This window comes from Urocitellus parryii, chromosome 3 (genome assembly GCF_045843805.1).
Source record: "Urocitellus parryii isolate mUroPar1 chromosome 3, mUroPar1.hap1, whole genome shotgun sequence".
Taxonomy (NCBI): domain Eukaryota; kingdom Metazoa; phylum Chordata; class Mammalia; order Rodentia; family Sciuridae; genus Urocitellus; species Urocitellus parryii.
Window position 1 is genome coordinate 93,302,105 of NC_135533.1, and position 16,624 is coordinate 93,318,728.

The 16,624-nt window shown below is 37.2% G+C and overlaps 1 protein-coding gene across 1 annotated transcript in view; it reads right to left on the bottom strand.

Annotated features, from left to right (window-relative positions):
• The window catches only part of Aoah (acyloxyacyl hydrolase), a 209,591-nt gene that overhangs the window by 166,694 nt on the left and 26,273 nt on the right, over positions 1–16,624 (bottom strand). The window contains exon 2 of the mRNA XM_077796782.1: positions 4,893–4,988. Within this exon, the coding sequence (XP_077652908.1) occupies positions 4,893–4,988 (96 nt within the window). The remainder of the gene's footprint in view (positions 1–4,892; positions 4,989–16,624) is intronic.

Genomic DNA, 16,624 nt, shown 5'->3' on the forward strand with positions numbered 1-16,624 from the left:
ATTAAATTGGTTCATTATAATTATACGAAATACTAGGATACATGAGTTACCTTCTTCCTTCTAAGGCTCCATGAGTTTTTAACTATCATATTCCACAGAGATGAGATTTCTGCATAGGTGACTCAAGGAAGTTCTGGCAAGACACTCAGGGCATGTGATTCTGTTGACCCCTAGTGAGAATGATTCCATTAATCATTTTTTTCCATTAACAATTCTGAGATTCTTCCAAGGTGTTTACTAATGAGAGCTGGAGGCAAAAGCGGCGGGTGAAAAGGAAGGTCAGAAATACTTTGCACAGTTTGAAAAAACTGTCTGCCCAGGTACCAGAAAGAGCAATGTGATTTACTGAGTGATTCTTTTCAAGAATGTAGCTTATTTGCTTTCTCTGCTAAGGTCATGTGCTTTATTCTTGGTTACCTTTTAGAGAGAAAAGGAATACTTAAACATAGTTTCAAAAATAACTTAATGTTTATATACATAATTTCATCCTTCTATCTCCCATTTTTTGTGGCTTAGCAGACAGAAGGCAATACTGGGTTCAGTGAGGCATTGTAGGCCAGGCCTATTATGTTTTCTAAGAGAAACCTAAGCTAGGAGATAGTCTATCCTTGTCATCCCATACAGTTCATGTAACCATTCTGAAAAAAAAAAAATTCAACTGGAGCAATTTCAATGGCTTAGGAAGGCTGTCTGGTTTTATTTTCAGTTTCTCAATTACTGCTTTACCTGCAGATGGAAACCAGACATTCAGTCCAGGTTAAAAGGTCATTACACTTGACAGATATAAAAGGAGGTGGACATTATTGTTCCCACTTTATGGATGAGGGAAACAGTGCCCAGAATGGTAGGCCCATAATTGAAAACCCAACTATATGCCTTCTTCCCTTAGCACAGTGATAACTTCCATTTCACTAGAATCTGACTTTCAGCCTCTCATTTTACCATGTCAGACAGAAATTCCCTGTGGATGAAGAGTCAACAGGTTGCCTAAATACCAGTAATCTTGTTTTGGAATATTTTTTTGATACTATAGAAAAAAAGAAGGGCTAATCTAGAAAATGGGATTTTTATTTAGTCTTTTACCTTTGGACAACACATCTTTGCCTAAAAAGAGAAAAGTCAAACTCAAGTTGCAATGGTTAAATTTGTCAGTCGGGTCTATTATACACAGAAATGGCAAACAATTTAAACAAGACTTAACAATAACTATGACTTTTCCTCACTTTTGTGAAATTGTAATAACATTTTCCCCTTTTTCTGTAACTTAGAGAAGTGAAAATATAAAGTCTGAATTCTTTTGTTTTCTGTTCCTATAACAAAATATTCGAGGTTAGAAATTTCATAGCAAAAAAAAAAAAAGAGATTTATTTAGCTCTCCATTTGAATGAGAGGTTAAATATCTAAGATTGGGTGGCCCCATCTGTTCAGTTTCTGGTGAGGAACCCACTCCCCTATCCTACTTTCTTGGCTGCATCACAACATGGAAGGGAAATATGCAAGAAGAAGAGAGCAATCACATGGTTGAATAGGAAGCAAGAAGAATAGGGGCTATATTTGCTTTCTTTTCTTTTTTTTTTAAGATGGGGTCTAACTCAGTTAGCTAGGCTGGTCTTAAACTCATGGCTCAAGTGATACTCCTCCTTCAGTCTCCCAAGTCATTGGGATTATAGGCATGTGTACCAGCCTTGCAAGCTTGCTTTAAGAAAATTAAATTGGTACCTTATAATTGTACGAAATACTGGGATTTATTGTGAAGGTTTGCTCTCTTTCTAACAACTTGCTCTCTCCCACTAGACCAGCATTAACTCCTTCCCAGAGGATGCTCCCATGACCCAGTGACCTTCTTCTGAGCCCTATCTCTTACAGATAGCACTAAGATTTATAAGAGATTGTAAATGTCTAGTAATAGGGGATAAGTCAATTAAAATATAAGACATTTATATGGTGAAGAACTATAGGGTAATTAACAGACTTGACTTAGGTCTATATGTCTTCTTGTGTGTAGGTCTTAAAACCAATGTTGAGTGAAAAAGGGAAGCTGCAGAGCCATGCATACTGTTGCTCGCTGAAGTCAAATTTCAGCCTACACAAAGGAAAGTTATAGAAAGATGATGGCAAAAGCAGCCAATTTTGGAATCCCTTTGAATCTCCACATCCAAGAAAAGCACTTGGATAGCAAAAACCAGAATCCACAGACAACAGTTACAACAAAACAGAGTATCTCCATGAACCCCAATGTACTGTTAGGTAAGCATGGACATTCACAGCCACAAGTCCTGTGGCTTATCAATATCTGTACCAGAGAAAGTAGAGGGAAGCAATTGATGTCAGACAACCCCGGGAAAAGAGAATCCCCAAAGGGCTGCAGGCGTTGACTAGAAAACATGCTTGGTGGGCCAATAGAGGACAGCAGTTGAGACTGGAAGAAGAGGTTTTGCCTACAGCAATAGCAGGTGGGTGCCAGTGGCTCAAGGTCAGAAGGACTCAGGGTCTGGGGTCATTTGGCATCTGTAAGATATAGAAACTGACCCACCAAAGCTGCCTTCCAGGACAGGGCTCACACTGAGGAGAAAATGCTACACATGGAAGCAAAACTGAGCCAAATAGAAATTAAGTCTAAAGAAACTCCATATAAAAGTAGGAAGGGGAGAAGAGTCACAGAATCTCAGAAAAGAAGAGCTCACCTATGTTTTAAACACTATTCAACAAGAAGAGCTCTGTGCATTTAGAAAAACTCTCCTCAGCCACCTCTTTCTAAGAGTTCTTAAAAACCAATTTCATATAAAAATAAGCAAGAGGAATGTATCTAGGTCAACTCCCATACAAAGTTATTATAAGAAAAAAAAAAGAAGGAACAGAATAGCATCTTTACAGATAGTAAAAAGCATGCCAGGAAATAAGGAGAGAGAGAGAGAGAGAGAGAGAGAGAGAGAGAGAGAGAGAGAGAGAGATATTAAAAATAATATAAAATATAATATCTCATGAAAGAACAGTAAAAATGAGAATGAGAATAAAACTCAGTCATGGAATAAAAGAATAGAAAATCTACATTAAACAGGGATGAGAGGTGGGAGGGAAAGGGAGTGAGAAGGGAAACCGCATGGAAATGGAAGGCGATCCTCAGGGTTATACATAAGGACATATAAGAGGAAAGGAGGGGTAAGACAAGATAATACAAATGGAAGAAATGATTTACAGTAGAAGGGGTAGAGAGAGAAAAGGGGAGGGGAGGGGAGGGGAGGGGAGGGGGGATAGTAGAGAATAGGACAGACAGCAGAATACATCAGACACTAGAAAGGCAATTTGTCAATCAATGGAAGGGAAACTGATGTGATACAGCAATCTGTATACGGGGTAAAATTGGGAGTTCATAACCCACTTGAATCAAACCATGTAATATGATGTATTAAGAACTATGTAATGTTTTGAACGACCAACAATAAAAAAAAAAAGAAAATCATTGAGAAATGAATTTAAAATAAATGAACACAATATCAAGTGAAAACAATAGGTGTCTTAAGAGAAATAGAAAGTGAAAGGAGGAAAACTTTTATAGATTAAAAAATAAGTGAAGAGATAAAAAAATAAGAGACAAGCAAAATATCAAAGACAGACAATGAGGATTCAACAGATGGGTATAGAAATGTCAGAAGAAGAAAACAAAGCAAGAGACTGAAGAAATGCTAAAACTTTTGCTGAAATTAGAAAATATATGATCTAAATCACACATTGAGGTAGAGAGAGAGAGAAAGAGAGAGAGAGAGAGAGAGAGAGAGAGAGAGAGAGAGAGAGAAAGCATGCACACACATGCCTGACAACATCAAAATTCAACAATTAACACCAAGACATTTTCTAATTAGATGGCTAACCTTCACAGTAAACAAAAGAAAACAATTCTTTGAACTTCTAGGAGAAAAATAATGTTGACTTACAAAGGAAAAGAAAATTAGATTATCATTAGTCTTCTTAATAACATATTTAAGATGTTCAGGGAAATAAATTATGCCAAGGATTTTTATATCCAGAGAAATGCTGACTTTCAAGTACAAAGGGCATAGACAACATGCTCTCAACATGCAAGAATTCAGGGAATATTGTTCCCATGAGTCCTTCCTGAGGAATGAACTTTAGATAATAAGAGACATCCCGGGAGAGCTGGGGTTAACCTTAATCACAGTTGTGAGTGGAACTCAGACTAAATGAGGCGAACAGGGGGTGGGTGTTCTATGAAAATCTACTCCAATGAAGTAGCATTGAGTTAAAAAAAAAAAGTTGACCCTAAAAAAGTATTCTCAAAACAATGTATTCATGATTGTTCAAGGAACAATATTCTATAAAGGAATAGAATTTTCTTCTTTCTGAGACTGAAAAAATTCAACTTGTCTGAACCACTCACTGTTCAGTTCCTTCTTTTGTGGGGTAGATAGGGGAATTTATTGAGAACTAATTGAAATCAATGAATGGTCCCGATTATTTTCCCATTTGGGGTTTTGAGGTTAGTCATTTCCCCAGGTAATAGTGGGACCATCTGTGTGTCTGGGTATGTGTATACAAGTTAACATAAAATCATTGAAAATTTTTCATTATTTTGATTTCTTGGTACTTAAGGCAATGATCAGCAGGTGGGCAAAATCATTAATGTGACACATAAACCAGCATTGGCCATTTAACAGTTTATTCTCTAAATGTCCCCAGCAATTTCATCCTGCCATGATGGAAAAATGAATGACAGGAAGAAACTGCCTGGAGTGGCATTTTAATTTTAATTTTTATTAGCCCCATAAGAATATCAATCTGTAGAAATAGCACAATCAGATTCCATTCCATAAGCACATGCGGGTGTAAAGAAGGCAAGCAGATACACAGCAGCGCCAGACGGTCTCCATACTTACTAGGCAGGTAACTGCACAGTAGCTCCATTGAGGCCTGAATCGTAGAGTTGTGAACTTGAGCCAGCTGTTCGACCACAGATACCACCAGCACACACCCTGCAGGGAGCAGAAGAGCCCATCAGCAGTGCACACAGAAAGCTGGGCCAGAGGGTGAAGGCAAAGGGAGGTGCACCTTAAGAATACAAGTCTTTCCAAAAAAAGAAAACTTTTCTTTGCTTTTTGCCTTTAAAAATCTACTGTGTGCATAAATGCACTATGCACTATGAGTCCTAGTAAAATGTGAGGTGTGTTGAGAAGAATATGGGTTCGGGGGTCAGAAAGTTTCGGGTTATATGTGGTCAGTTTTGCCACTTGTGATGTCTGTGACTTTAGGGAAGCAATTTGATCTTGCCTAATTTGTGCTCCTGTCTGGTCACGTAGGAGAAAGAGACGATGTTTAAATGAGATAGTGCAAGGAAAACAGCCCATAAAGAGCAGAAGCTTAATAGATATTTGTCATACCCTCCTCTCTTTCCCTCCTTTCTGCAGTAGATGGTTTTGTTATGCAGGATCATCCCTATCCTACGCATTTTCAGCCTATGACCCAGGGTTAGGTTTCTAATTTTGGAACAGAGGCAGAAACTGCCTAGAAGACCTGGCATTAGTTTGATCTTGTAATCCTGGATTCATCGACCCATCTTTCTGAACCTTTAGTCTCCTCTTTACAAAGTAGGTAATAGAATGTTTCCATAGGGCTGACGTGATGATTCAATGAAACAATAATGCAACAGAGTGTGCCTGGGAAATCACAACACACAAGTCAAATATTGTATCTGAAGCTACAGAGCAAATTTCTTGAAAAAGAGTACCAATGTGATGAATATCTAGAAGCAAACTTGGATCAAATCAGAAATTTAAATTAGGAATTAGACAGTCAAAGGAATTAGGAATTTAATCTTTTACCTCCTTTGTTAGGTGGTAAATGTGAATGTCCAAAGCCGCTAGGCTGACAGTTCTATTGTCTGAATTGCTGGAAGTCCAAACCTAGTTTTTCAAGGGGAAGGGACTCTCTTCTGAACACGCATATTGTAGTTGGTCAAGATCCATAAGTGTGTGAAAATAAATCATTAGATCCCACCGAGATAAGAGAAGTGGGCATTTTTCCAGGCAGAAAGAAATAAAACTTTCTATAAAGTGAGAGATTACCATTGAAGAAATGAGAGGTATCCGCCTCTATAGATATTGCAATGCCTAATGATACTTTGTTCTAGATTGTTCTGTCCCTTCAGCTGGGCAAAGAGGGGCTCATGAAATCAGAGAGAGTGAGATCCTGTTATTCGTGGTCTTGTTGGGCTCTGAGGGTACCTATATATTTGCATTTATCACTGTCAAACATTGAGTCGATTGGCTGTTTTTAACTTAATACTTGGCTCTTCAGGGTGTTCTTGCATTGCAATAAATTAAATAGCTGATACTTACCAGCACCTTATGGTCTAAAAAGCATTTATACACACATATATATATGCTTTATTTTAAAAATAACTTTCAACAATATAAACACAATGCAGATCCATTTTAGAAAATGTTTTAAATATAGAACAGTATAAAACAGATCATAAAACATTACTCAGCTCACTTAGAGATAATCAATTTTTAAAAAATATATTAAATATATTTAAAAAAATATGAATATCTTCAAGATTTATTATCATAAATAATGTATTTACTTTTATACCATGAATTATGTCTCTAATAATCACTTATTAAATTAGTTGAAGCCAAATAAATTTTAACAACTAACTGCAACTGGAAAACAATAAGTAGTGCTATTGCAATATGATAAGAGGATGAAAAGTGGCTTAGTAGGAAAGGAAGAGGCTTTGAAAAAGACAAAAAACTTGATTTCAGGAGCTCAGGCCCTGCCCAGATCCGGCCACATTGACAGTAGGCCCAGGTCCATCCTGACACTGGCAGACATTGCGGGAGATCAGGCTCCAGCACAGGACCACCTCTTCCAACCAGCGGAATACTGCAGGAGTCCAGGCCCAGCCCAGGTCTGCCTACACGGACATATGTGGGACCCAGGCCCTGTGGAGGTCTGAGTCCACCATCCCCCCCACCACCTGGGAGCCCATCTTGGGACACTGAAGACATCACCATAGCCTTCTCCACAGAGTAGCCCCCATCTTTTGACAACAGACAGGGCCTAGAAACAGCTGCATTTCAGAGCAGGCCCATCCTTTCAGCCCCATCTCTATAAGACATTGCATCCATCTTGGGGCACCCCCACTATTATCTAAAGTTACTTCAGCTATTGCCACCGCCATCTTGAATTGCAGTTGTATACATTGGGGGACATCAGCAGGGTCTGGAAGCCCAACATCAAGGTGAGGTACAGACAATCTACACGGATACTACAAGAATATAGGGTAGAAACTGTAATATCTCAGATCCACACTGCAAGAAAGGAAGACACATAGACAACATGAAAAAATAATGGAGGAAAATGTCCCAAACAAACCAGGATACTACAATAACAGAACCCATGGACAGCAACATTGATGAAATGTCAGAGAAGGAGTTCAGAAAGTTCATAATTAAAATGATCTATGAATTAAAGAATAACCTAATAAATGAGCAAATACAGGTAAAAAGTGATCACTCAAAGAGAGAGAGAGTGTGAGAGAGAGAGAGAGCAAGCGCACAAATACAGGTAGCAAAAGATTGCTTCAAGAAAGAGAGACTCTGAAAAAAAAACAGGCAGAAATCCTTGATATGAAGGATTCAATAAATCAAATAAAAAACTCAATAGAAAGCATAACCAACAGACTAGATCACTTGAGAGAAAGAATATCAGATAATGGAGACAAAGTATACACTCTGGAAAAGAATGTTGACCACACAGTGAAGATAGTAAGAAACAGAACATCCAAGAATTATGGGACAGCATCAAAAGACCAAATCTAAGAGTTATTGGGATAGAGGAAGGCACAGAGTTTCAAACCAGAGGAATGCACAATCTCTTCAATGAGATAATATCAGAAAATTTCTCAAGCATGGAGAATGAATTGGTAAACCAAATATAAGAGGCTTACAGGACACCAACTGTACAAAATTACAACAGATCTATACCAAGGCACATTATAATGAAAATGCCAGGCATACAGAATAAGGATAGAATCTTAAAAGCTGCAAAAGAGAGGAATCAGATCACACATAGGGGAGACCAATTCATATCTCAGCAGATTTTCAACCCGGACCCTCAAAGTCAGGAGATCATTGAACAACATATACCAAGCTCTGAAAGAAAATGAATGCCAACCAAGAATCTTTTCTTAAAAAAATATTTTTTTGTTGTAGTTCTCAAAATATCTTTATTTTATTTATTTTTATGTGGTACTGAGGATTGAACCCAGGGCCTCGCATGCGCTAGGTGAGCATTCTACCGCTGAACCACAATCCCAGCCCCCAAGAATCTTCTATCCAATAAAATTAAGCTTTAGATTTTATGATGAAATAAAAACCTTCCATGATAAACAAAAGTTAAAAGAATTTACAACTAGAAAGTCTGCACTACAGAATATCCTTGGCAAAATATTCCATGAAGAGGAAATGAAAAACGGTGATGAAAATCAGCAGAGGGAGGTATTACACTAAAGGAAAAACTAATCAGAGGAAAAACCAAGTCAAGGTAAATACCAAAAATAAACAAAAGTGACTGGGAATACAAACCATGTCCCAATAGTAACCCTGAATATTAATGGCCTAAACTCATCAATCAAAAGAAATAGACTATAAGATTGTATTTAAAAAAAAGACCCAACAATATGCTGCCTCCATGAGACTCATAGGAAAAGATGTCCACAGACTGAAGGTGTAAGTCCACTCACATGGACAGCAGAAGCAAGCAGAGGTTTTCATCCTCATATCAAATAATGTAGACTGCAGGCTAAAGTTAATCAAAAGGAATAAAGATGGACACTACATACTGATCAAGGGAACCACAGACCAACAAGACTTAACAATTATACATATATATGCCTCAAACAATGGAGCATTTACATTCATCAGACTCTTCTCAAGTTCAAGAGTCAAAGAGACCACAATACAATAATTTTGAGTGACTTTAACACACCTCTTTCACCACTGTGTAGATCTTCCAACAAAAGCTGAACAAAGAAGCCATAGAACTCAATACAATCAATAACTTAGACTTAACTGACATATATCGAATATTTCACCCTTCAATGAGTGAATACACTGTCTTCTCAGCAGCACATGGATCCTTCTCTAAAACAGACCATATGTTATGCCACAAAGAAACTCTTAGCAAATGTAAAAAAGTAAAGATACTACCTGCATTTTATCAGATCATAATGGACTGAAATTAGAAATCAATGATAAAATAAGAAATAAAAGCTACTTTGACACCTGGAGACTAAATAATAGGCTACTAAATAAACATTGGGTTGCAGAAGACATCAAGGAGGAGATTAAAAAAATTTTAGAGGTGAATGAGAACACAGGTACAACATATCAAAATCTCTGGGACATCATAAAGGTAGTTCTAACAGGAAAGTTCATTGCATGGAGTTCATTCCTTAAAAGAAGAAAAAGTCAATAAATAAATGACTTAACATTACATCTCAAAGCCATAGAGGAAAAAAGAACAAATCAACACCAAAAGCAGTAGAAGACAGGGAATAATTAAAATCAGAGCTGAATTCAAAGAAATTGAAACAAAAGAAACAATTGAAAAAAAATTGACAAAACAAAAAGTTGGTTCTTTGAGAAAATAAATAAAATTGACAGACCCTTAGCCATGTTAATGAAGAGAAGGAGAGAGAAAATTCAGATTACTAAAATACATGATGATAAAAGAAATATCACAACAGATACTACAGAGACACAGAAGATAATTATAAATTATTTTGAAAACTTATATTTCAATAAAATAGAAAATATTGAAATCATTGACAAATTCCTAGAGTCATATGATTTGCCCTAATTTAATCAGGATGATACACATAATTTAAACAGAACAATTTCAAGCAATGAAATACAAGATGCCATCAAAAGCCTACCAACCAAGAAAAGCCCAAGAAGAGATGGATACACAGCTGAGTTTTACAAGACCTTTAAATAAGAACTAATACCAACATCTTCAAATTATTTTGTGAAACAGAAAAAGAGGGAATACTTCCAAACTCATTCTATGAGGCCAATTTCACCCTGATTCCCAAACCAGGCAAAGACACATCAAAGAAAGAAAACTTCAGACAAATATCTCTGATGACCTTCCTATCCCCCCTCCCCTCCCCTTCCCTCCCATCACCTCTCTCTACCCAATCTACTGTGACACATGACACATTTCTCTCTCTCTCTCTCTCTCTCTCTCTCTCTCTCTCTCTCTCTCTCTCTTTTCCTTCCCCCTCACACCATCATATACATTAGTATTGCTGTATGTATAAACGTGGCTGTATAACCAATGTGATACGGCAATCTGTACAAGTGGAAAAAGAAGAATTCATACCCCATTTGAATCAAATGTATGATATGTCAAGATCATTGTATTGTCTTGAGCAACTAATAAAAAATATCTCTGATGAACATAGAAGCAAAAATTCTCAATAAACTTCTGGCAAATCAAATACAAAGACATCAAAAAATTGTGCACCATGATCAATTGGAATTCACCAAGGGATGCAAAGTTGGTTCAACATACGGAAATCAATACATGTAATTCATCACATCAATAGATTTAAAGATAAAAACATATGATCATTTCAATGGATGCAGAAAAAGCATTTGACAAAATACAGCACCCCTTCATGTTCAAAACACTAGAAAAACTAGGGATAACAGGAACATATCTCAACATCATAAAAGCTATCTATGCTAAGTTCCAGGCCAACATTATTCTCAATAGAGAAAAATTGAAAAAATTCCCTCTAAAAACTGGACAAGATAGGGATGCCCTCTTTCACCACTTCACTTTAATATAGTTCTTGAAACACTGGCCAGAGCAATTAGACAGAAAAAAAGAAATTAAAGAGAGACAGATAGGTAAAGAAGAACTCAAATTAGTACTATTTGCCAACAATATGATTCTATACCTAGAAGACCAAAAATTTCCACCAGAAAACTTCTAGAACTAGTAAATAAATTCAGCAAAGTAGCATAATACAAAATCAACACCCATAACTCAAAGCATTTCTGTATATCAGTGACAAATCCTCTGAAAGGGAAATGAGGAAAACTAACCCATTTACAATAGCCTCAAAAACTAAACAAAACAAAACCTTGGGAATAAACCTAACAAAAGAGGTGAAAGCCCTCTACTATAAAAAGTACAGAACACTAAAAAAAGAAATTAAAGAAGACCTTAGAAGATGGAAAGATCTCTCTTATTCTTGGGTAGGCAGAATTAATATTATCAAAATGACCATACTACTAAAAGCACTATACAGATTTAATGCAATTCCAATCAAAATCCCAATGACATTCTGCATAGAAATAGAAAAAGCAGTCATGAAATTTATCTGGAAAAATAAGAGACCCAGTATAGCCAAAGCAATTCTTAGCAGGAAGAGTGAAGCAGGTGGCATCACTATACCAGATCTTAAACTGTACTACAGAGCAATAGTAACAAAAACAGCATGGTATTGGCACCAAAGTATACTTGTAGACCAAGGGTACAAAATAGAGGACATAGAGACTAACCCACAAAATTACAATTATCTTATATTAGACAAAGGTGCCAAAAACATGCATTGGAGAAAAGATAGCCTCTTCAACAAATGGTACTGGGAAAACTAGAAATCCATATGCAACAAAATGAAATTAAACCCTTATCTCTCACTATGCACAAAACTCAACTCAAAGTGGATCAAAGACCTAGGAATTAAACCAGAGACACTGCATCTTTTAAAAGAAAAGTAGGCCCAAATCTCCATCATGTCAGATTAGGCCCCAACTTCCTTAATAAGACTCTTATAGCACAAGAATTAATATCAAGAATCAATAAATGGGATGGATTTAAACTAAAAAGCTTCTTCTCAGCAAAAGAAACAATCGGTTTGGTGAATAGATTGGGAGCCAATTTGTAACACTTGCACATCAGATAGGGCAATAATCTCTAGGGTATATAAGAACTCAAAAAGCTAAATACCAGAGGAGCTGGGGTTATGGCTCAGCGGTAGAGCACTCACCTCACACATGTAAGGTCTTGGGTTTCATCCTCAGCACCACATAAAAATGAATGAATAATTAAAATGAAGATATTGTGTCCAACTACAACTACAAAAAATAAATATTAAAAAAAGCTAAACACCAGAAAAACAATTAACCCAATCAATAAATGGGCCAAGGAACTGAACAGACACTTCTCAGAAGAGGATATACAATCAATCAACAAATATATGAAAAAATGTTCAACATCTCTAGCAATTAGAGAAATGCAAATCAAAACTTCTAAGATTTCATCTCACTCCAGTTAGAATGGCAGCTGTTATGAATACAAACAACATTAAGTGTTGGCGAGGATGTGGGGGAAAAGGCACACTCATACATTGCTGGTTGAACTGAAAAATTGTGAAGCCAATATGGAAAACAGTATGGTGATTCCTTGGAAAACTGGGAAGGGAACCACCATCTGACCTGGCTATCCCACTCCTTGGTCTATACTCAAAGGACTTAAAAACAGCATACTACAGGGACACAGCAACATCAATGTTTATTGCAGCAAAAATTCACAACAGCTAAATTGTGGAATCAACCTAGATGTCCTTCAGAAAATAAATGGATGAAGAAAATGTGCTACATATACACAACAGAATATTATTCAGATTAAAGAGAATAAAATCATGGCATCTGCAGGTAAAAGGATGGAGTTGGAGAAGATAATGCTAAGTGAAGTTAGCCAATCCCCAAAAAACAAATGCCAAATGTTTTCTCTGATATAAGGAGGCTGATTCATCGTGGGGTTGGGAGGGGGAGCATGGGAGGATCAGACAAACTCTAGAAAGGGAGGGGAAGAGAGAGGGCATGGGGGCAGAAAAGATGGTGGAATGAGATGGACATCATTATCCTAAGTACCTGTATGAAGACACGAATGGTGTGAATATACTTTGTATACAACCAGAGATATGAAAAATTGTGCTCTATGTGTGTAATAAGAATTGTAATGCATTCTTCTGTCATATATAACATATTAGAATAAAATATTTTTTAAAAAGCTTGTGTTCAAATCCTGGATCATTGAAAACTGTACCAAACCACCTACAGTAATTAAAATGCAAATTTTAACAGGTTTCCTATTCCTCTGGAACTTCCTTTTTAGGAGTTCAGAGGGAGACCTAACTTCCCTGAGGACAGGAGTGAGTTTCACCGTCTCTAATTTTGAGTGCCTTACACAGTGCCTGGTTCAGAGAACAGAGGCAAAAGTGGCCTGAGGTGTGCTCACTCAAAAGACATCTGAGTGACACTTCCATTGTGGGGGTCTCTCTGGGAATGGGCCAATAGGTGTGCCTATAGTTGCTTCCCAGCTCTGTGATCTCACTAGAGTTGCTTTCTTTCTCCACTTGTGGACACAGCTCTGTTTCCTATTCTGTGTGAAACAATAAGGTCCTTCACTTGAGCCTAACAACAGATTCTCTAGCAAATGGTCATGATGCACAGCTCATAATGAAACAAGGGCATGAAGGAGACTGGCTGAACCTGCATTGAAATGGCGTTATATAGCATTTCACCAGGGAGCTTCAGCATTTTGGAATCAGAGTAGATTTTTAGAATGGTAAATTTAGGCTTTTAGAAATAATACCAGGAGAGGTGGTACAGTCACCAAGCAGAGGAGATTCTCCTAGGAAATATACGTGACATTTAGCCTGTTGCTACTATGATTATAGACACCTTAAAAAGAAGTGGGAAACCATTATTACTCCAGACCTAGTTTGGTACAATTTTCAATCATCCAAAAGACTTTCAACCTGCACCTTCATAGGAAGAACCAAATGACAAAATAGCCTAAGTGATGTAAATGACTGAGGAGGAATAGGAGCATTTAGGAGACACCTAGAATAATCCTAGACACATTGTGAAGGTAGGATAAATTGATGTCAAAGGAACAAAGTCAGGGAGTGAATTCGATCATATACCATTTTCTTTTCTTTTTTTAAAATAATTTTTTAAAAATATTTTTCTCTTATTTGTTGATAGATCTTTATTTCATTTATTTATATGTGATGCTGAGAATCGAACCCAGTGCCTCACACATGCAAGGCAAGTGCTCTACCACTGAGCCACAGTTCCAGCCCATATACTATTTTCTTATGATAACAAGACGATGAAGGAGCAAGCAACAGCAATTACAGGTGGTCACGCTGCCCTCATTCCTCTAAGTGATCATCCCTGGAGACACTGAATATTTGGAGGGATCAGAAGTACCCCACACTGTGTAGTGAGCTCATATGATTTCCACCACCCCCTCAAAAGGCATTGGTTTCTATGTGATCTTTTCTACCTTCTCCTCTTTTGCTGATGATCATCTGTGAATCAGTCAAGATGCCCTTCCACAAGTGAATGGATAAGGAAAATGCAATATATATATATATATATATATATATATATATATATATATATATATATATATACAATAGCATATTATGTAGCCATAAGGAAGAATGACTTTATGACATTTGCCAGCAAATGGGTGGATCTGGAGAGCATCATTCCAAGTAAAATAAGCCAGTCCCCAAAAGCCAAAGGTAGAATGTTTTCACTGATATTTGGAAGCTAACCCACAGTAAGGTGGTGATGAGGGGAAGAATAGAAGTTCAGTGGGTTAGACAATGGGGAATGGAGGCAAGGGCAGGGGCATAGGAAAAGAAAGACAGTGGAATGAATCTGACATAATTTTCCCTTGCACAGATATGAAAACAACACAATGAATTCCACCATCATGTACATCCATAAGAATGGGATCCTATAGGCAGAATTAGCATAGTCAAAATGGCCATACTACTAAAAGTGTTATACAGATTTAATGCAGTTTCTGTAAAAATCCCAATGCCCATTCTTTATAGAACTAGAAAAGTTAGTTATGAAATTCATTTGGAAAAATAAGAGACCCAGAATAGCCAAAGCAATCCTTAGCAAGAAGCGTGAAGCAGGAGGCATAACAATACCAGACCTTAAACTATACTACAAAGCCATAGTAACAAAAATGACATGGTACTGGCACCAAAATAGACACGTAGACCAATGGTACAGAATAGAAGACAGAGAGACAAACCCCACATAAATACATTTATCTCATACTAGACAAAGGTGTCAAAAACATGCAATGGAGAAAAGATAATCTCTTCAACAAATAGTGCTAAGAAAATTGAAAAGTCCATATGCAGCAAAATGAAATCAAACTTCTATCTCTTAACCTGCACAAAAATCAAATAAAAGTGGATCAAAAACTTGGGCACTAGAAGAAAGACCCTGTGCCTAATAGAAGGAAAAGTAGGCTCTAATCTTAATAATGTTGGCTTAGAACAAGACTTCCTTAACAAGATTCCTAAAGTGTAAGAAGTAAAATCAAGAATCAATAAATGGGATGGATTCAAACTTAAAAGCTTCTTCTCAGCAAAAGAAATAATCAATAACATGAAGAGAGAGCCTACAGAATGAGAGAAAATCTTTACCAGATGGACCTCATACAGAGAACTAATCTCCAGGATGTATAAAGAACTCAAAAACTTAACACCCAAACAACAAATAACCCAATCAATAAATGGGCTAAGGACTGAACAGACACCTCTCAGAAGAGGGTATACAATTGATCAATAAATATATGAAAAAATATTCAACATCTCTATCAATTCAAGAAATGTAAATCAAAACTAAGATTTCATCTCACTCCAGTCAGAATGGCAATTATCAAGAATACAGGTTATAAATGTTGAGGATGTGGGGAAAAAGGTATACTCATACATTGGTGGTGTGATAGTAGGAGCAAATGTGACTCCATTTTGTTTTATGACTTCATCCTGTAAAACAACCATGCCAAGTAGAAGAGTCATGACTGGGGCAAAATGTTCTTTTCCTTTTGCTATAGAAACCTTTAAGAACACAAAAGTACCTAATGGGGTATTGTTTCTGTAACTAGGGTAATGGGGCTCTGTTTCTGTAACTGGGGTGACTGGGCTAACTGTGATTGGTTAGGCTTCCATCCGCTTGACTGCACTGTCCCGCTTCTGTAACCTGGCTTGCTTGCATTGGCTAGACCCCCCCACCCCACCCCGAACATCCCTTTTGAGGTTTTCAGGCTTATAAGGAGTGCCCTTGCAATTGTTTGGGGCTGATCAGGGGAACAGCTTTATGTTCTGGCCAGCCGCCACCGGTGTGCTTCAATAAAGGCTTGATTTGATTATACGTGAGTGGTCTGGAAGTCAGTTTATGAAACCCTGGGACGAAGCTTTAACTATAACAGTGGTAGGAATGCAAATTGGTGCAACCACTATTAAAAGCAATGTAGAGATTCCTCAGAAAACTTGGAATGGAACTACCATTTGACCCAGTTATCCCACTCCTCAGTTTATACCCAAAGGACTTAAAATCAACACACTACAGTGACGAAGCCACATCGATGTTTATAGCAGCTCAATTCACAATAACTAAGCTATGGAACCAATCTAGATGACCTTCAACAGATGAATAGATAAAGAAAATGTAGTCTATATACACAAAGGAATATTACTCAGCCT